The following is a 22489-nucleotide window of genomic DNA, read 5'->3' as shown; positions in this document are numbered from 1 at the left end:
GGATCTTTCATCCAGCAGTCAGAACATTCAACTGCTTAGTAAACTCCCGTACGTCAAACATTTTCATTAGGTCCATTTTTCACCTACCCAAGATCAGTAGATTGACTAAACGGATGCTACTCCATGTGTCCTTCATACAACATCCTACAATGAAGGTCATATTTTTAAGGGTTTAGCCTCAATGTTTTGTTAACATTGTCACCCTATTAGTGCTTCTCTCTCACCAGTTTTCTACATAGTCCTCAACATTAAAAGCCATTGCTTTCTGCCAGTAATATAGTGAACACTCTTATAGCACAGAAACACCAATATTAAGAGGTCTGTAGGAGTAGTTCTCCTAGCACAGAGTCAAACCAGTCTGTGGTCCTCACCATTCTCATTTGTCTTCAGCAGCTCTTTACTTTCTTCTAACTTCTTGTCTGTTTGCTGAAGCTGCTCTCGCATTTTTTCTACCTAAAATACACAATAACGAAACATGAAGACAGTTAAATAGTTAATAGAGGTAACAAGTAGGAATAAGACAGGTTTAAGAAAAAAAAAAAAAAGTGGTGGGCTGCCTTACCCAGACATAACACACAAGCTGGGTACCTACCCACTGATGACGTAAGATGGAAAGTTATTTCACTCAGTGACTCCTAATATTTATAGACATTTAATGATGGCATGTCATGGAGATATGCAACTTACACAAACAAACAAGAGTTTTCACTATAGTTTAATTTGTTCAGCTACACCCACTGACAATTTTGTATATGTGTAACTTCTTCCCACAAAAGTTGACACATGGATGAACTGATGGGGTGTACACTGTGTGCAGAATTATTAGGCAAGTTGTATTTTAGAGGATTATTTTTATTATTGATCAACAACTATGTTTTCAATCAACCCAAAAGACTCATAAATATCCAAGCTTAATATTTTTGGAAGTTGGAGTGGGTTTTTTTTTTAGATTTGGATATCTTAGGAGGATATCTGTTTGTGCAGATAACTATTACTGTGCAGAATTATTAGGCAACTTAATAAAAACCAAATATAATCCCATCTCACTTGCTTATTTTCACCAGGTAAACCAATGTCAGTGCACAAAATTTAGAAATAAACATTTCTGACATGCAAAAACAAAACCCCCAAAAATTAGTAATCAATATAGCCACCTTTCTTTATGATGACACTCAACAGCCTTCCATCCATAGATTCTGTCAGTTGCTTGATCTGTTTTCAATCAACATTGCGTGCAGCAGCCACCACAGCCTCCCAGACACTGTTCCGAGAGGTGTACTGTTTTCTCTCCCTGTAGATCTCACATTTTATGATGGACCACAGGTTCTCTATGGGGTTCAGATCAGGTGAACAAGGGGGCCATGTCATTATTTTTTCCTTTTAGACCTTTCCTGGCCAGCCACGCTGTGGAGTAGTTGGGTGCATGTGATGGAGCATTGTCCTGCATGATAATCATGTTTTTCTTGAACGATACTGACTTCTTCCTGTACCACTGCTTGAAGAAGTTGTCTTCCAGAAACTGGCAGTAGGTTTGGGAGTTGAGCTTCACTCCATCCTCAACCCTAAAAGGTCCCACAAGTTCATCTTTGATGATACCAGCCCATACCAGTACCCCACCTCCACCTTGCTGGCGTCTGAGTCGGAGTGGAGCTCTCTGCCCTTTACTGATCCAGCCTCTGGTCCATCAAGAGTCACTCTCATTTCATCAGTCCATAAAACCTTTGAAAAATCAGTCTTAAGATATTTCTTGGCCCATTCTTGACGTTTTATCTTATGTTTCTTGTTCAAAGGTGGTCATTTTTCAGCCTTCCTTACCTTGGCCATGTCCCTGAGTATCGCACACCTTGTGCTTTTTGATACTCCAGTAACGTTGCAGCTCTGAAATATGGCAAAGCTGGTGGCGAATGGTATCTTCACGCTTGATTTTCCTCAATTCATGGGCAGTTATTTTGCGCCCCATTTTGCCAAAGGAAAGGAAGTTGCCTAATAATTAAGCACACCTTATATAGGGTGTTGATGTCATTAGTCAACACCCCTCCTCATTACAGAGATGCACATCATCAGATTTACTTAATTGGTAGTTGGCTCTCAAGCCTATGCAGCTTGGAGTAGGACAACATGTATAAAAAGTATCATGTGATCAAAATACTCATTTGCCTAATAATTCTGCACACAGTGTACATACTGCACCGGGGCGTACATATAGGTCTCAGAGATGGAGTGGAGACCGGTTGTGACACAGATGAGCTCCTGCTTTAACTGCAAGAAATATTCTATGCAAGGAGCTCAGCCATTGTACGCGCTTCAATATCCTGAGTGTGGCTGTAAGACAACTGGCTGCGCCAGAATCCCCCACTGCTCCCTGTATGTAGTAGGATCCCTGAGCCACCTCCCAAAGATAAGCAATCAGCAGAGGACTAGTCCTCGTTTTCTGCAGGATTTCTACAAAGCTGACTAATGCAGGATCATAGAAAATGCTGCAAACTAACACGGAGGGTCGCTAAACTACTTGTTTAAATGAATCCTTTATTTTTTTTTATGCGTATTGTTCCGTTAGTACAACCTTTGCAGGTTCTCTTACCCTAGCTATGCTTACCTCTTCTTCTTTTGACTGCAGACTCTTCTGAACATCGTGCATTATTCTTTGCCCTTCTTGTATCGACTTCTCCTTCTCTGTAAGCAGTTTCTCCTGCTGCACAGTCACTGTATTCTTCAGCTTCAGCTTACCTAATAAAGTCTTTAGGTCTCCTTGAAGTTTTTTTATTATGTCATTGGCCTTTAAAGTTTAAAAGGAAAGTACAGAAGTTAGAAAACTGAAAAAAGAGGCCATTATCCAAAAGTTATGAATTAGTGAGGCCAGACCCCTCCATAATCCCACTGTAAACCAAATCTAGCTTTTACAATTAAACTAATCAGCCTTTTACCTTGAGGAGCTCGGCGGATAAGGATTTTATTGTGGCTTCTAACTTCCCAATCTGCATTTGCTTCTTCTCAGCACCGGCTTCTAATACAGCCTGTTAAACACATAACATACTAAATGGTGGCCATACATATTAGAGAAAGAGTGCAGTCCACAATCTAATGTGTATGCACATTACCTGATGCCGGCTATGTTGTGTCTACAGCAGAGAGCTGAACACTGCCATTAACTACTGAAAGGGACTGTCAGCAAAGAATGACTGTTCAAACCAAGCACTGTGCATCATGGCAGGGCCAATCATTTATATACACCTTCCCATCTATCTCCGCTTTTCTCAGGTTCTATGAAGCTGGAGCTGTCAATTAAAGAAGATGATGGGGTGGAGATAGATGGAAAACAAGCAGGTGGGAAGGTGTATATAAAGGATTGGCTCCGCTGTGAAGCACCAAGTGGCGGGACTTCGTTTGAACAGTCATCCCGTGCTGAAAATCTCTAACAGCAGCATTTAAATGCTGTATTCACTGGTGCTCGTGTGTACCAGCTTCCAATGGCCACCTGCGACGAGATCACGTGGCACCGACGGCTGACCATGGTGGACAGAAAAGTAAAAACAACATTTTTGGCTCTTGGTAGAAGGAGGAAGAAAAAAATGAATGCACACACAAAAAAAATCTGTTCTTTAAGAGATTAGAGGTGTATAGGCACGATTATGCACAAAGGGTCTACAGGCTTGTAGTGTGCCTATAAATGTGAGGCTGTACCCTACCTTTTGTTCTTGAGTGGCCGCTAGGATTTCATTACTCCTTAATACCAGCTGATCCTTGTCTTTCAGCTCTTGCTCCAGAACAGCAAGTCGTGTCTGCAGGCGATTTATCTCTTTTTCCTTGTCATGGCACTCGGCATCCAGCGCACTGTTCTCTCTACCAAAGGACGTTACCTTCTGTTGTGTACGTTGTAGTTCCTATTAAAAAATATATATATATACAGAGCAAGATTAGATTAACGATCTATGGCGGAAGGGGGGAGGGGGAAACACAAAATCAAGCGCTGATTATTCATCTGTTCTTACAAAGTTTCAACATTTCCAATCACCTTTATCAATCATACGATTAGTGAAAGCTAGTCTTTCAGTATTATCCCATTCTACCCCCAAGAGGTCTAGGAATTAGAGGTTTACTCTTAGTCATTTACACTGGTCACACACAAATAGTTAAATTTTTTTAATGGGTATTCATGCTTGGCATGTATTAGTGCATGGCCCTCCCCGATTACAGCAGTATAGCTTTTCCCGTATCTTGGAAAGATATTCTTTTTTTTTCCATTTATTTCCAGACTCACATGTACATGGCCAACTGTACAGCCAAACTGCATCAACTAGTAGAAATTAAAAATGGTTACCTCTTCTAGGCTCTGGTACTTCGCTCTAATCTCTCGGACGGTAGATTCAGCTTTATACCGTTTTTCAAGAAGATCCTTATTAGACTGGTCAAGCTCAGCCAGTCTGCTCTGCATCTGCTGGGTGGTCTTCTGAAGAGAGCTCTCAAAATCTTTTTTTTGTTGCTCACACTGTTGCAGTAACTGAGCATAAGCCTAACAAGAAAATACCTTCCATAGTTAATGAAGATAATTGGCCCATAAAAAACTCACACATAAAGCACTACTGTGTAGTTTGTAACCATAATCAAAAATAAAGGTAAACTTAATAATGAAGTTGGTGGAGTTAGATGAAATCTGATTTTGTTTGTTCAGATAGGATTTCAGTCATTATCTCTTCTGTTGAAGGGAACCTGTCGGGTCCCGACCGCTACTATAGTGGTACAGATTTAATATGTTCATGTCATTTGTGTAGCTTACTAACACTGCAATGTTAGATTAAAAGAACCAATTTAAGAAAATCCTAACGAAGCAGGACTAGTCTGGTGAGGAATCGCTAATCCCAGACCTTCTTATCTTGCCTCCCTGGGTGCGACAGACAGCCTGTATGAGGTTTCTACAGTGGGGATTGAATGGGGGCTATCAATCACCCCAAATGAGGCATGATTACAAGGTCTGAGGATAGACTAGTCAGGGGAAAGATGCCTTACCAGAATAGTTCTGCTTCATTAGCATATTTGACACAGCAGACTAGAAATAGATTCTTCAAACATTGCATTTTTAGACCAAATTCAAGCCCCCATGAAACACGGACCACGCGGCACGTTTCAGCAGTCTCATTCATATATGAGTTGAGAAGTTCAAGTAGGGAGACCCATGGCCAGACAGCACATGATGGTCCATACAGAATCAGTGTTTCATGAACGTCTGAATTCAGCCTTCGTAAAATCCATATAAGATCTAATCAGAATGTTAACAACTCACTAAGAAAATTTGACCCCATATAACTAGGAAGGCAAGTTCCAGTTCTGTTTCTAATGCTAGGTATATAAAAGAGTTTGGGGTTCACTTTTCTGAAAGTATTAACCCCCCCTTAAAAGAAATCTACACCCATACTGCTATGGCAGCGGCTGAACGGTCAAGGGACCTGCTCGGTTGCCTTTAAAGTCAATGAGGCTAACCATTATTTGGAGAAGGAATCCGCTATGGTTTTGTTTTTAATCTTCTCTATTAGAGTGGTTTTCCCAAGATAAGTTACTCGCTATCTAAAGGTAAAGTATCACTTACGGTTTGCTGGGGGTCTGACCAATGGGACCTCCGGTGATCCTGAAAACAAGGTTCTGCAGAGCTCTGTCTGAATGGAGCCGAGGTTGAGTACCACGCACCTACGCTCCATTCACTCTCTATGAAACTGCCATAGATTGAGTATGGCTTCAGACGTATTCAGATGGTGCGGTGCAGAGCCCTGTACTTAGGACTGCCGAGGGCCCCAGTGGTCAGACCTCCAGCGATAGCTTACCCGCTTTCCTATAGATAAGAGAACTTACCATTGGATATTTGAAAATGGGCTTTGTAAATCAGTCAGGTACCTGCTGAGCCTTGTCTTTCTCACTGCTGAGCTCTGCTGTGTGCTGGCTGCTCAGTGATGCAATCCTGGATGAGGAGTCCGTTTTAATCTGCTCCAATTCAGTACTTTTCTCAGATAGACTCTACGAGAGAATAAAGGGTGATCAGGAGTGAACTGGAGGTTGTCAAAACAGAGGGGGGGGGGGCACTTTTTTTTTTATTTTCTCCTTATTAACCTAGTTTAATTTTCTATAGAGAAATGGAAAACAAGCATAGTGGAGATGGTGGACTTGATGCTTTTTTTGTGATACTATTCAATACGCTGATAAAACTTATCACAATTAATACAAAACGGATGTGATATTCTGTGCAGGAAGTCACATTCATCTCACCTGCTGTGTGCAGATGAGCTGTCGGGTCAGGTCATCTTCGGTTTTTTTCAGTTTATGCTGTAAAGTCATTTCTTTTTCCTGCACAAAGAATCAGTTCACTTTGTTGCCTAATGCAAAGTACCCACCATACCCCATCCAAACCCTAAACATATGACTGGGAAGATAGGTACCTTAATACACTTTAAACAGGTGGCCAGGTAAGTCTTTACTTCCATGTCATTTGCTGGGAGGAGTCGTAGAGAAAGATGTGTCAGGTGCTTAAATGGATTAGTCTCCACGATGTCTAATTGGGCAGGTGAACTGCCCAGGACTGAGCCCGAGGACAACTGCAACAAGAATCTACCGAGAAAGAATAGAGAAAGTCACTTTACTAGTTTGTGACAGTATTGGTAATGAAAAACAAAAAAAAAAATATCTTATAAATGGAAATACCCAGTTTATGGACCAATTTAGATGGGCCGTTAATCAGAATATAAGCATCAGTAGGAACAAGCCCGCTCCCGGTTAGCAGCCTGTCTAAACAAGTCAGCAAAACGCTCATTCTTCATGTGCGACAATCTATAAGCTGGTTGACAATCATCGTTAGCAGCAGTGTCCTGTGCAGCCAGGCCGAGCTGCCTAGAACAGGATGCTCTGTGTGCACAGAATGATCGCGCTGATGATCGCTCTGAGATCATAGAAGTGAAGCCTGTCTGTCTGTCTGAAGGGGCCATTAAATGACTACTCATCAGCTTGCATGTACCCAATTAGTGGTAGTTTAACACCCAGGATTGGCATGTCTAGACCCAGCTTAAGCCTTGCACCTCTTTATGCCATTGCATTAGTATTTGTACTGATCTATCTTCCAGCTACAAAGCTGAACCCTCTCAGTATCCCAAGCTTGTCAACTATTGTCTACAGTAGCCAGTAGATGTAAATGGACTATAATAAAGACTACCGTATTTTTGGGACTAAAAGACGCACATATATACAATACACACACACACACACTGTGGTGAGAAGTTGCGGTGGAGGAGCGGGGCACAGGAGGCAGCAGCCGCCTGCTTCAGCCTCCACTATCCCCGCTGCTAAAGAGAATGAATATTCATGCTCCTTAATAGAGGCACACTGTATCCGCAGCACGGCTCTTGCTTCTGCCCGCTATTAAAGAGCGTGAATATTCACCCCCTCTCCACGCCTATGGGATTGGAAAGGGGTGAATATTCATGCCCTTTAATAGCGGGCACACGCGATCGCCCGGCAGCAGAAGGAGCCGAGCTGGGGCTACGCTGTGTGCCGGCTATTAAGGAGCATGAAGTTACTGCTCCCCGCGCACACAGTCCCGGCGTGGGGAGCAATGATTTGCGGCAGCTGATCTCTCTTTGTGAGCCGCGCATGGCAGTGACACCACGTGCAGCTTACATGAGATCAGTGTGGGCAGACAGGACGCAGCACAGGAGGAGAGAAGAAAGGTGAGTAGGAGTGTTTATTTTTTTATTTATTTTTATGTGCAGCGTGATGGGGATGAGGGGTGCCATGCATACCAGGGTAGGGATGAGGGGTGCCACGCATACCAGGATAGGGATGAGGGCCACGTATAATAGGAAGGAGGGACATATCTACCAGGATGGGGGATATTATCAGAATTGGGGGACATTGCCCCTATACCAGTGTCAGGGAGAACCCCTCCCCCTTTAACAGTGCATCGTGACCACACTTTTTGCTTAATTTTTTTTTCCATTTTCCTCCTCTAAAACTTAGGTGCGTCTTATGGTCCGATGCGTCTTATACTCCGAAAATTACGGTAATACATTTCTTTAAGGTCTTGACTTCAAAAGGTAAACTCTTCTTAAAGGGAATCTGTCAGCAAGTTTTTGCTATTTAATCTGAGAGCAGCATAAAGTAGGAGCAGAGACCCTGATTCCAGGGATGTATCACTTACTAGGCTGTGCACTGTAGTTTCAATACAATCAGTGTTTTTATCAGCAGGAGATTATCACTGCAGGACTACTTGTTCTGTGCAGGACAGTCAGGCTTATGTGTGTACCCCACCACTGATTGGCCGCTTGCTGACAGTGCACACAGGAAGCTGCCAATCAGGGGTGTGGGCGGGGTTATACACAGCTCAGCATGTGAGGACGGCTACATCTACAGCAGGGAAAACAGTGATTCTATCAAAACTGCAGCAAACAGTCCAGCAAGTGATACATCACTGGAATCAGGGTCTCTGCCCCTACATCATGCTGCTCCCACACTACATAGCAAAAAAACTGCTGCCAGATTCCCTTCAAAGCTCTTCGCACAACTCCCCAAAAATACAAATGATATTTTTATTACAACTATAATAATATCAGTATTTCACAATGTATTTATGGTGGCCATTGAATATATGCTGCATATGCACTGTAGCTTATACTGCATGGTGGAACTTTTCAAACTACTTCTCCGGGGAACTGGCCGATTAAATCACTGTGAAAGCTGCACTAGCAAAAGCAACACAAAAGGTGGCTGCTGAATGTGTAAGAGATGCTGTAACATGTGTCACCAGAGACAGCCATGGTGCGTAAGCTTCACAACATCCGCCATATAGGTAGAGCACATGTCGGAAGCGGGTGTATGGAGCGGGATAAGGCATCGAGCCCACCCCATACCCAGCAGATGTTGGCTGAGTATTACAGCCAGGACCTGCTCCTAACAATCGCAAGTGGAGCTGTGCTCCGCCCGCGATTGTTAACTTGTTAAATGCCGCTGTCAATCTCTGACAGCGGCACTTAACATGCACTGATGTGCGCGCATGTCATTAACTCCGTCCATCCCCGTGTCGTGATCGCGGGTCGCCGATGGGTTGTCATGACAGCCGGTGGTCAGCTGATGACCCCTATGCTTGTCATTACAGAGCTCCTTTGAAACCCTGCCTGTGGTCGTGCTTCAGAGAAGACAGTGACTTTTGCTATATGCACCGATGCTGTGGTATCGCTGTATACAGTACAAGTGATCGGACAATCGCCTCTTCAAGTCCCCTAAGAGGGCTAACAAAAACCGTAAGAAAAAAAAATTTAAAAATAAAGCTCAAACCACTACCCTTTTCCCCCATTGAGAATTAAGATATTTAAAAAAAATACACACGTGGTATCGCTGCATTCAGAAATGTCTGATCTATCAAAATATAAAAATGATTAACCCAATCAGTAAACACTTTAAACAGAAAAAAAATCCAAAAAGGCCAAAATTACGTGTTTTTTTTTCTTTTTTTTTTGGTTGCTGCAATTCCACAAAAAATTCTGTAAAGAGCAATCAAAAAAAAAAAGTCTACGGGTTTCACAAAGTGGCGACAACCCCCAAAACTTTTTTTTTTTTTGCAAACTTCTGGGGGTTTTTTCACAATGCTTTAGCATTTACAGTACAGACCAAACGTTTGGACACACCGTCTCATTTAAAGAAATTTCTGTATTTTCTTAACTATGAAAATTGTACATTCACACTGAAGGCATCAAAACTATGAATTAACACATGTGGAATTATATACTTAACAAAAAAGTGTGAAACAACTGAAAATGTCTTATATTCTAGGTTCTTCAAAGTAGCCACCTTTTGCTTTGATGACTGCTTTGCACACTCTTGGCATTCTCTTGATGAGCTTCAAGAGGTAGTCACCGGAAATGGTCTTCCAACAATCTTGAAGGAGTTCCCAGAGATGCTTAGCACTTGTTGGCCCTTTTGCCTTCACTCTGCGGTCCAGCTCACCCCAAACCATCTCGATTGGGTTCAGGTCTGGTGACTGTGGAGGCCAGGTCATCTGGCGTAGCCCCCCATCACTCTCCCTCTTGGTCAGATAGCCCTTACACAGCCTGGAGGTGTGTTTGGGGTCATTGTCCTGTTGAAAAATAAATGATGGTCCAACTAAACGCAAACCGGATGGAATAGCAATGCTCTGTAAGATACTGTGGTAGCCATGCTGGTTCAGTATGCCTTCAATTTTGAATAAATCCCCAACAGTGTCACCAGCAAAGCACCCCCACACCACCACACCTCCTCCTCCATGCTTCACGGTGGGAACCAGGCATGTAGAGTCCATCTGTTCACCTTTTCTGCGTCGCACAAAGACACGGTGGTTGGAACCAAAGATCTCAAATTTGGACTCATCAGACCAAAGCACAGATTTACACTGGTCTAATGTCCGTTCCTTGTGTTCTTTAGCCCAAACAAGTCTCTTCTGCTTGTTGCCTGTCCTTAGCAGTGGTTTCCTAGCAGCTATTTTACCATGAAGGAGAGTGATGGGGTGCTACGCCAGATGACCTGGCCTCCACAGTCACCAGACCTGAACCCAGTCGAGATGGTTTGGGGTGAGCTGGACCGCAGAGTGAAGGCAAAAGGGCCAACAAGTGCTAAGCATCTCTGGGAACTCCTTCAAGATTGTTGGAAGACCATTTCCGGTGACTACCTCTTGAAGCTCATCAAGAGAATGCCAAGAGTGTGCAAAGCAGTCATCAAGGCAAAAGGGGGCTACTTTGAAGAACCTAGAATATAAGACATATTTTCAGTTGTTTCACACTTTTTTGTTAAGTATATAATTCCACATGGGTTAATTCATAGTTTTGATGCCTTCAGTGTGAATGTACAATTTTCAAAGTCATGAAAATACAGAAAAATCTTTAAATGAGAAGGTGTGTCCAAACTTTTGGTCTGTACGTGCCACTGAAGAAGCACGCAGCTAACCATTTGTATGCCACTAAATAAAAAAAACAAACTGGACATGTTTTGCATAGCCCTAGTCATATTGATGAGGAGAAATCATATTGCATGGTCATATTTACCACAAAATGTACACAGTTAAAAAAATTCCCAAAAAACAAAAGGGTCAGAATTGTGTTCTGTTTTTCTTCACAATTTTAAGTACACCATGTAGTAAAGTTAATGGTGTCATTCAAAAGTACAACTCGTCTCGCAAAAAACAAGCCCTTATATTTTATGTGGACAGAAAAATAAAAGTGTGATGGCTCTGGGAAAAAGAAGAGGAAAAAACAGAAAAGCAAAATGGAAATTGGCTGCAGCGTGAAGGGGTTAAAACATTGCCATGTATGAACTGTTAAGATGTTAATATAATTCTGTAGAATGAAATCAGAACTCTATTTCTTGTAACTCTGGAAATCTTGATTTTCTAGCTCAATAATTTGCCATACGCGGTGTCGTACCGAGGCACCTCCTTGTTTTCTTCATTGATGCACTGATAGAGCAAATCTATAAACTTCTGTGGAAAAGCTGAGAAGTCAACCAGGAGGCCCTGCTGGAGCTTCAGACTCTGGAAATCTTCTTCTGAAATCATCAGATTGTAAAGAAAGAATGGATCAGAGTCATCAGTCATCCGGACCACCAAGTCCTATGGAAAAGAAAAAAAAAAAAGTGTGAACGATTTCTAGCATTTTTTATATCGTTTCTCACGGTGTAGAACAGATAATTGATGAAATGTATCCACCCCCCCAAAGACCAGAACCATCAATTGGCATTTTTAATTTTCCAAGTTATGAAAGGTTTGGGATTTATAGTGCTCCAATGTTTCATGGAGCGCGCCGGAGGTCACTAATCAATGTAAGCCTATGAGAGCCTCACTCTGCCTCTCATACACTTAGGCCACGGCCCCACTATCAGTATTCGGTCAGTAATTTTTCTCAGGAGTGGGAGCCAAAACCAGAAGTGGGTGATAAATGCAGAATTGGTGACTTGTTTTCTCTAATTGTTCCTCACCTGGTTTTGGCTCCCACTCCTAAGAAAAAAATACTGACCAAATACTGAAAGTGGGGCTGTGGCTTTATATTGAGAGAGTGTGTGACTTCTGGACACTCACAAGGCAGCGCCACGGAAGCAGACCGACATCGAAAAACGGTGAAGACGCCAGAGGGCGAGTACATGACTGGGGACAGGAGACTTACGTTTAAAGCACCACTCCAATGGTGAAAAAGAAAACTGCTGGACTGGTACTTTAATGAAGCCCTCCAATATAGATTTTTTACTAAACCTGTATATGTGTGCATGTAATGTAGTGTCAGTGTGTTAATATTCACCTACTGCTGCCTTCTCCAGGCTCCAGCGCCGTTCCGCTCCTCTTCTCAGCGACGTCACCGGGTCACATTGCTCTCTGCATGGCAAAAAGTGACTTTTAGAATGGAAGTCATCATAGGCTTTCATTGTAAGAGACTTCCGGATCATACACAATGCAGTGTCACCCAGAGAGTCTGACGTCACTGGATCCTGGAGAAGGCGGTGGAAGGTGAATCTATTAACACACGCGCACTACTGCCTGCACATATGCACAGGAATATGTATAGCTCATAGAGGCTTCTGTAATATGTCTTCTGGAAAGCTCCCGGCTTTGTACATACCTTCTTATGGACAGGCGATGATGCTGCGTGCTGCTCGATGCACACCCGGACAGTCTGCCTCCTGTAACACATACCAGAGATGAGAACATGCAGCATCCGGGAGAAGGAACGTGAACAAAAATATCACCATGAGTTTTATGTGCGGATTTTCCTTATAAAATTGTATTAGATGCAGAAACCCGGCAGGTAAGACATTGCATGCGTTCTCAGGGCATTTATGCTGCGGGAATGCACTAAAATCACATGAACGCCGCTCATGGCTGTATCAATAAAGTTATCAAAGCCAAATACCAGGAAGCATCAAAAACAAAGCAGCTTTATTTAAAGCATGACACACCAACAAGAGACAAAAAACGCAGAATCAAAAACATGATAAATACACGAGTAACCTAATAGGTGCAGAAAATCTACAACATCAAAAGCTCCTCATGGGAACGTGGCCAAAAACTACACTTACTACAAGATATTCATGAGCGGGGTTTATTAAGAACGCTCATTACATCATTATGTAAACTGACTGCCGATCACCTGGTGAACGAGGAAAGCACTCGTACATCGCGTGAAATGATGATTGGTGCAGTAGTAGCAGTGGCATGACTGGCACACAGGATGATTGAAGTAGTAGTACTGGCGACACTGATTGGAGTAGTAGTATAACTGATATATACGAAACAATTGGAATAATAGTACTCGTCACATAGGCAAATACAGGATGATTGGAGCAGTAGTACTGGTGATACTGGTAAGGCACAATTATTACAATAGCAGTACTGGCACATTTAGAATGATTTGAGCAGTAGTGTTCGTGACACTGGCATACACAAGAGGATTTGAGGAGCAGTAGTAGTATGCCTGATACACAGTATGACGGGAGCAGTAGTACCAGTGACACTGGCGCACACACACACGGGCTGATGGGAGCAGTAGTACCGGTGACACTGGCGCACACACACACGGGCTGATGGGAGCAGTAGTACCGGTGACACTGGCGCACACACAAACACGGGCTGATGGGAGCAGTAGTACCGGTGACACTGGCGCACACACACACGGGATGATGGGAGCAGTAGTACCGGTGACACTGGCACACACACACACACGGGCTGATGGGAGCAGTAGTACCGGTGACACTGGCGCACACACACACGGGCTGATGGGAGCAGTAGTACCGGTGACACTGGCGCACACACACACGGGATGATGGGAGCAGTAGTACCGGTGACACTGGCGCGCACACACACACGGGCTGATGGGAGCAGTAGTACCGGTGACACTGGCACACACACACACACACGGGCTGATGGGAGCAGTAGTACCGGTGACACTGGCACACACACGGGCTGATGGGAGCAGTAGTACCGGTGACACTGGCACACACACACGGGATGATGGGAGCAGTAGTACCGGTGACACTGGCACGCACACACACACGGGATGATGGGAGCAGAAGTACCGGTGACATTGGCACACACACGGGATGATGGGAGCAGTAGTACCGGTGACACTGGCACACACACGGGATGATGGGAGCAGTAGTACCGGTGACACTGGCACACACACACACGGGATGATGGGAGCAGTAGTACCGGTGACACTGGCACACACACGGGATGATGGGAGCAGTAGTACCGGTGACACTGGCACACACACACACGGGATGATGGGAGCAGTAGTACCGGTGACACTGGCACACACACACACGGGATGATGGGAGCAGTAGTACCGGTGACACTGGCACACACACACACGGGATGATGGGAGCAGTAGTACCGGTGACACTGGCACACACACACAGGGGATGATGGGAGCAGTAGTACCGGTGACACTGGCACACACACACAGGGGATGATGGGAGCAGTAGTACCGGTGACACTGGCACACACACACAGGGGATGATGGGAGCAGTAGTACCGGTGACACTGGCACACACACACAGGGGATGATGGGAGCAGTAGTACCGGTGACACTGGCACACACACACAGGGGATGATGGGAGCAGTAGTACCGGTGACACTGGCACACACACACAGGGGATGATGGGAGCAGTAGTACCGGTGACACTGGCACACACACACAGGGGATGATGGGAGCAGTAGTACCGGTGACACTGGCACACACACACAGGGGATGATGGGAGCAGTAGTACCGGTGACACTGGCACACACACACAGGGGATGATGGGAGCAGTAGTACCGGTGACACTGGCACACACACACAGGGGATGATGGGAGCAGTAGTACCGGTGACACTGGCACACACACACAGGGGATGATGGGAGCAGTAGTACCGGTGACACTGACACACACACACAGGGGATGATGGGAGCAGTAGTACCGGTGACACTGGCACACACACACAGGGGATGATGGGAGCAGTAGTACCGGTGACACTGGCACACACACACGGGATGATGGGAGCAGTAGTACCGGTGACACTGGCGCACACACACACGGGATGATGGGAGCAGTAGTACCGGTGACACTGGCGCACACACACACGGGATGATGGGAGCAGTAGTACCAGTGACACTGGCACACACGGGATGATGGGAGCAGTAGTACCGGTGACACAGACACTGGCACACACGGGATGATGGGAGCAGTAGTACCGGTGACACAGGCACACACACACGGGATGATGGGAGCAGTAGAACCGGTGACACTGGCACACACACACGGGATGATGGGAGCAGTAGTACCGGTGACACAGGCACACACACGCACGGGATGATGGGAGCAGTAGTACCGGTGACACAGGCACACACACACACGGGATGATAGGAGCAGTAGTACCGGTGACACAGGCACACACACACGGGATGATGGGAGCAGTAGTACCGGTGACACAGGCACACACGGGATGATGGGAGCAGTAGTACCGGTGACACAGGCACACACGGGATGATGGGAGCAGTAGTACCGGTGACACAGGCACACACGGGATGATGGGAGCAGTAGTACCGGTGACACAGGCACACACGGGATGATGGGAGCAGTAGTACCGGTGACACAGGCACACACGGGATCATGGGAGCAGTAGTACCGGTGACACAGGCACACACGGGATGATGGGAGCAGTAGTACCGGTGACACAGGCACACACGGGATCATGGGAGCAGTAGTACCGGTGACACAGGCACACACGGGATCATGGGAGCAGTAGTACCGGTGACACAGGCACACACGGGATCATGGGAGCAGTAGTACCGGTGACACAGGCACACACGGGATCATGGGAGCAGTAGTACCGGGGACACTGGCACACACGGGATGATGGGAGCAGTAGTACCGGGGACACTGGTACATGCACAGGATGATGAGAGCAGTAGTACCGGTGATGCAGGCGCGCACACACACAGGATGATGGGAGCAGTAGTACCGGTGACACTGACACACACACAGGGGATGATGGGAGCAGTAGTACCGGTGACTCTGGCACACACACACAGGGGATGATGGGAGCAGTAGTACCGGTGACACTGGCACACACACACAGGGGATGATGGGAGCAGTAGTACCGGTGACACTGACACACACACGGGATGATGGGAGCAGTAGTACCGGTGACACTGGCGCACACACACACGGGATGATGGGAGCAGTAGTACCGGTGACACTGGCGCACACACACACACGGGATGATGGGAGCAGTAGTACCGGTGACACTGGCACACACACACACACGGGATGATGGGAGCAGTAGTACCGGTGACACTGGCACACACGGGATGATGGGAGCAGTAGTACCGGTGACACAGGCACACACACACGGGATGATGGGAGCAGTAGAACCGGTGACACTGGCACACACACACACGGGATGATGGGAGCAGTAGTACCGGTGACACTGGCACACACACGGGATGATGGGAGCAGTAGTACAGGTGACACTGGCACACACACACACACACACACACACACACACACACACACACACACACACACGGGATGATGGGAGCAGTAGTACCGGTGACACTGGCACACACACACGGGATGATGGGAGCAGTAGTACCGGTGACACAGGCACACACACACACGGGATGTTGGGAGCAGTAGTACCGGTGACACAGGCACACACACACACGGGATGATGGGAGCAGTAGTACCGGTGACACAGGCACACACACACACACGGGATGATGGGAGCAGTAGTACCGGTGACACAGGCACACACACACACGGGATGATGGGAGCAGTAGTACCGGTGACACAGGCACACACACGGGATGATGGGAGCAGTAGTACCGGTGACACAGGCACACACACGGGATGATGGGAGCAGTAGTACCGGTGACACAGGCACACACACGGGATGATGGGAGCAGTAGTACCGGTGACACAGGCACACACACGGGATGATGGGAGCAGTAGTACCGGTGACACAGGCACACACACGGGATGATGGGAGCAGTAGTACCGGTGACACAGGCACACACACACACACACACGGGCTGATGGGAGCAGTAGTACCTGTGACACTGGCACACACACGGGATGATGGGAGCAGTAGTACCGGTGACACTGGCACACACACGGGATGATGGGAGCAGTAGTACCGGTGACACTGGCACACACACGGGATGATGGGAGCAGTAGTACCGGTAACACTGGCACGCGCACACACACACGGGATGATGGGAGCAGTAGTACCGGTGACACTGGCACACACACACACGGGATGATGGGAGCAGTAGTACCGGTGACACTGGCACACACACACACGGGATGATGGGAGCAGTAGTACCGGTGACACTGGCACACACACACACGGGATGATGGGAGCAGTAGTACCGGTGACACTGGCACACACACACAGGGGATGATGGGAGCAGTAGTACCGGTGACACTGGCACACACACACAGGGGATGATGGGAGCAGTAGTACCGGTGACACTGGCACACACACACAGGGGATGATGGGAGCAGTAGTACCGGTGACACTGGCACACACACACGGGATGATGGGAGCAGTAGTACCGGTGACACTGGCGCACACACACACGGGATGATGGGAGCAGTAGTACCGGTGACACTGGCACACACGGGATGATGGGAGCAGTAGTACCGGTGACACAGACACTGGCACACACGGGATGATGGGAGCAGTAGTACCGGTGACACAGGCACACACACACGGGATGATGGGAGCAGTAGAACCGGTGACACTGGCACACACACACGGGATGATGGGAGCAGTAGTACCGGTGACACAGGCACACACACACACGGGATGATGGGAGCAGTAGTACCGGTGACACAGGCACACACACACACACGGGATGATAGGAGCAGTAGTACCGGTGACACAGGCACACACACACACGGGATGATAGGAGCAGTAGTACCGGTGACACAGGCACACACACACGGGATGATGGGAGCAGTAGTACCGGTGACACAGGCACACACACACGGGATGATGGGAGCAGTAGTACCGGTGACACAGGCACACACGGGATCATGGGAGCAGTAGTACCGGTGACACAGGCACACACGGGATGATGGGAGCAGTAGTACCGGTGACACAGGCACACACGGGATGATGGGAGCAGTAGTACCGGTGACACAGGCACACACGGGATGATGGGAGCAGTAGTACCGGTGACACAGGCACACACGGGATGATGGGAGCAGTAGTACCGGTGACACAGGCACACGGGATGATGGGAGCAGTAGTACCGGGGACACTGGCACACACGGGATGATGGGAGCAGTAGTACCGGGGACACTGGTACATGCACAGGATGATGAGAGCAGTAGTACCGGTGATGCAGGCGCGCACACACACACACACAGGATGATGGGAGCAGTAGTACCGGTGACACTGACACACACAGGGGATGATGGGAGCAGTAGTACCGGTGACTCTGGCACACACACACAGGGGATGATGGGAGCAGTAGTACCGGTGACACTGGCACACACACACACGGGATGATGGGAGCAGTAGTACCGGTGACACTGACACACACACGGGATGATGGGAGCAGTAGTACCGGTGACACTGGCGCACACACACACGGGATGATGGGAGCAGTAGTACCGGTGACACTGGCACACACACACACACGGGATGACGGGAGCAGTAGTACCGGTGACACAGACACACACGGGATGATGGGAGCAGTAGTACCGGTGACACAGGCACACACACACGGGATGATGGGAGCAGTAGAACCGGTGACACTGGCACACACACACACGGGATGATGGGAGCAGTAGTACCGGTGACACTGGCACACACACACACACACACACACACGGGATGATGGGAGCAGTAGTACCGGTGACACAGGCACACACACACGGGATGATGGGAGCAGTAGTACCGGTGACACAGGCACACACACACACGGGATGTTGGGAGCAGTAGTACCGGTGACACAGGCACACACACACACGGGATGATGGGAGCAGTAGTACCGGTGACACAGGCACACACACGGGATGATGGGAGCAGTAGTACCGGTGACACAGGCACACACACACACGGGATGATGGGAGCAGTAGTACCGGTGACACAGGCACACACACACACGGGATGATGGGAGCAGTAGTACCGGTGACACAGGCACACACACGGGATGATGGGAGCAGTAGTACCGGTGACACAGGCACACACACGGGATGATGGGAGCAGTAGTACCGGTGACACAGGCACACACACGGGATGATGGGAGCAGTAGTACCGGTGACACAGGCACACACACGGGATGATGGGAGCAGTAGTACCGGTGACACTGGCACACACACACACGGGATGATGGGAGCAGTAGTACCGGTGACACAGGCACACACACGGGATGATGGGAGCAGTAGTACCGGTGACACAGGCACACACACGGGATGATGGGAGCAGTAGTACCGGTGACACAGGCACACACACGGGATGATGGGAGCAGTAGTACCGGTGACACAGGCACACACACGGGATGATGGGAGCAGTAGTACCGGTGACACAGGCACACACACGGGATGATGGGAGCAGTAGTACCGGTGACACAGGCACACACACGGGATGATGGGAGCAGTAGTACCGGTGACACAGGCACACACGGGATGATGGGAGCAGTAGTACCGGTGACACTGACACACACACACACGGGATGATGGGAGCAGTAGTACCGGTGACACTGGCACACACACACGGGATGATGGGAGCAGTAGTACCGGTGACACTGGCGCACACACACACGGGATGATGGGAGCAGTAGTACCGGTGACACTGGCGCACACACACACGGGATGATGGGAGCAGTAGTACCGGTGACACTGGCGCACACACACACGGGATGATGGGAGCAGTAGTACCGGTGACACAGGCACACACACACACGGGATGATGGGAGCAGTAGTACCGGTGACACAGGCACACACACACGGGATGATGGGAGCAGTAGAACCGGTGACACTGGCACACACACACGGGATGATGGGAGCAGTAGAACCGGTGACACTGGCACACACACACACGGGATGATGGGAGCAGTAGTACCGGTGACACAGGCACACACACACACGGGATGATGGGAGCAGTAGTACCGGTGACACAGGCACACACGGGATCATGGGAGCAGTAGTACCGGTGACACAGGCACACACGGGATGATGGGAGCAGTAGTACCGGTGACACAGGCACACACGGGATGATGGGAGCAGTAGTACCGGTGACACAGGCACACACGGGATGATGGGAGCAGTAGTACCGGTGACACAGGCACACACGGGATGATGGGAGCAGTAGTACCGGTGACACAGGCACACACGGGATGATGGGAGCAGTAGTACCGGTGACACAGGCACACACGGGATGATGGGAGCAGTAGTACCGGTGACACAGGCACACACGGGATGATGGGAGCAGTAGTACCGGGGACACAGGCACACACGGGATGATGGGAGCAGTAGTACCGGGGACACAGGCACACACGGGATGATGGGAGCAGTAGTACCGGGGACACTGGCACACACGGGATGATGGGAGCAGTAGTACCGGGGACACTGGCACACACGGGATGATGGGAGCAGTAGTACCGGGGACACTGGCACACACGGGATGATGGGAGCAGTAGTACCGGGGACACTGGCACACACGGGATGATGGGAGCAGTAGTACCGGGGACACTGGCACACACGGGATGATGGGAGCAGTAGTACCGGGGACACTGGCACACACGGGATGATGGGAGCAGTAGTACCGGGGACACTGGTACATGCACAGGATGATGGGAGCAGTAGTACCGGGGACACTGGCACACACACACACGGGATGATGGGAGCAGTAGCACCGGGGACACAGGCACACACACACACGGGATGATGGGAGCAGTAGTACCGGTGACACAGGCACACACACACGGGATGATGGGAGCAGTAGTACCGGTGACACTGGCACACACACACGGGATGATGGGAGCAGTAGTACCGGTGACACTGGCGCACACACACACGGGATGATGGGAGCAGTAGTACCGGGGACACTGGCACACACGGGATGATGGGAGCAGTAGTACCGGGGACACTGGCACACACGGGATGATGGGAGCAGTAGTACCGGGGACACTGGCACACACGGGATGATGGGAGCAGTAGTACCGGGGACACTGGTACATGCACAGGATGATGGGAGCAGTAGTACCGGGGACACTGGCACACACACACACGGGATGATGGGAGCAGTAGCACCGGGGACACAGGCACACACACACACGGGATGATGGGAGCAGTAGTACCGGTGACACTGGCACACACACACACGGGATGATGGGAGAGGTAGTACCGGTGACACTGGCACACACACACACACGGGATGATGGGAGCAGTAGTACCGGTGACACAGGCACACACACACACGGGATGATGGGAGCAGTAGTCCCGGGGACACTGGCACACACACACGGGATGATGGGAGCAGTAGTCCCGGTGACACTGGCACACACACACGGGATGATGGGAGCAGTAGTACAGGTGACACTGGCACACACACACACGGGATGATGGGAGCAGTAGTACCGGTGACACTGGCACACACACGGGATGATGGGAGCAGTAGTACCGGTGACACAGGCACACACACGGGATGATGGGAGCAGTAGTACCGGTGACACAGGCACACACACGGGATGATGGGAGCAGTAGTACCGGTGACACAGGCACACACACGGGATGATGGGAGCAGTAGTACCGGTGACACAGGCACACACACGGGATGATGGGAGCAGTAGTACCGGTGACACAGGCACACACACGGGATGATGGGAGCAGTAGTACCGGTGACACAGGCACACACACGGGATGATGGGAGCAGTAGTACCGGTGACACAGGCACACACACGGGATGATGGGAGCAGTAGTACCGGTGACACAGGCACACACACGGGATGATGGGAGCAGTAGTACCGGTGACACAGGCACACACACGGGATGATGGGAGCAGTAGTACCGGTGACACAGGCACACACACGGGATGATGGGAGCAGTAGTACCGGTGACACAGGCACACACACGGGATGATGGGAGCAGTAGTACCGGTGACACAGGCACACACACGGGATGATGGGAGCAGTAGTACCGGTGACACAGGCACACACACGGGATGATGGGAGCAGTAGTACCGGTGACACAGGCACACACACGGGATGATGGGAGCAGTAGTACAGGTGACACAGGATGATGGGAGCAGTAGTACCGGTGACACTGACACACACACGGGATGATGGGAGCAGTAGTACCGGTGACACTGGCGCACACACACACAGGATGATGGGAGCAGTAGTACCAGTGACACAGGCGCGCACACACACACACACGGGATGATGGGAGCAGTAGTCCTGGGGACACTGGCACACACACACGGGATGATGGGAGCAGTAGTCCCGGGGA

General features: G+C 48.8%; 1 protein-coding gene across 3 annotated transcripts in view; it reads right to left on the bottom strand.

Moving 5' to 3' along the window:
- SASS6 (SAS-6 centriolar assembly protein) overlaps positions 1-22489 on the bottom strand; it is a 49964-nt gene that overhangs the window by 26434 nt on the left and 1041 nt on the right. For 2 of the 3 annotated variants that reach the window (XM_073643043.1, XM_073643044.1), the window contains exons 2-11: positions 12609-12669; positions 11424-11608; positions 6423-6591; positions 6253-6330; positions 5884-6003; positions 4319-4510; positions 3687-3881; positions 2925-3014; positions 2597-2776; positions 372-453 (exon numbers count right to left, since the gene is read on the bottom strand). In XM_073643043.1, the coding sequence (XP_073499144.1) occupies positions 372-453; positions 2597-2776; positions 2925-3014; positions 3687-3881; positions 4319-4510; positions 5884-6003; positions 6253-6330; positions 6423-6591; positions 11424-11608; positions 12609-12669 (1352 nt within the window). Of the gene's footprint in view, positions 1-371; positions 454-2596; positions 2777-2924; positions 3015-3686; positions 3882-4318; positions 4511-5883; positions 6004-6252; positions 6331-6422; positions 6592-11423; positions 11609-12290; positions 12365-12608; positions 12670-22489 lie in introns of all 3 variants that reach the window. The other variant, XM_073643045.1, reaches the window with a different exon arrangement.

Source organism: Phyllobates terribilis, unplaced genomic scaffold, assembly GCF_046119375.1.
Source record: "Phyllobates terribilis strain yellow unplaced genomic scaffold, ASM4611937v1 Scaffold_8__6_contigs__length_399053987, whole genome shotgun sequence".
Taxonomy (NCBI): domain Eukaryota; kingdom Metazoa; phylum Chordata; class Amphibia; order Anura; family Dendrobatidae; genus Phyllobates; species Phyllobates terribilis.
Note: the sequence above shows the minus strand (reverse complement) of the source record. Positions and strands in the feature narration are given on the sequence as shown.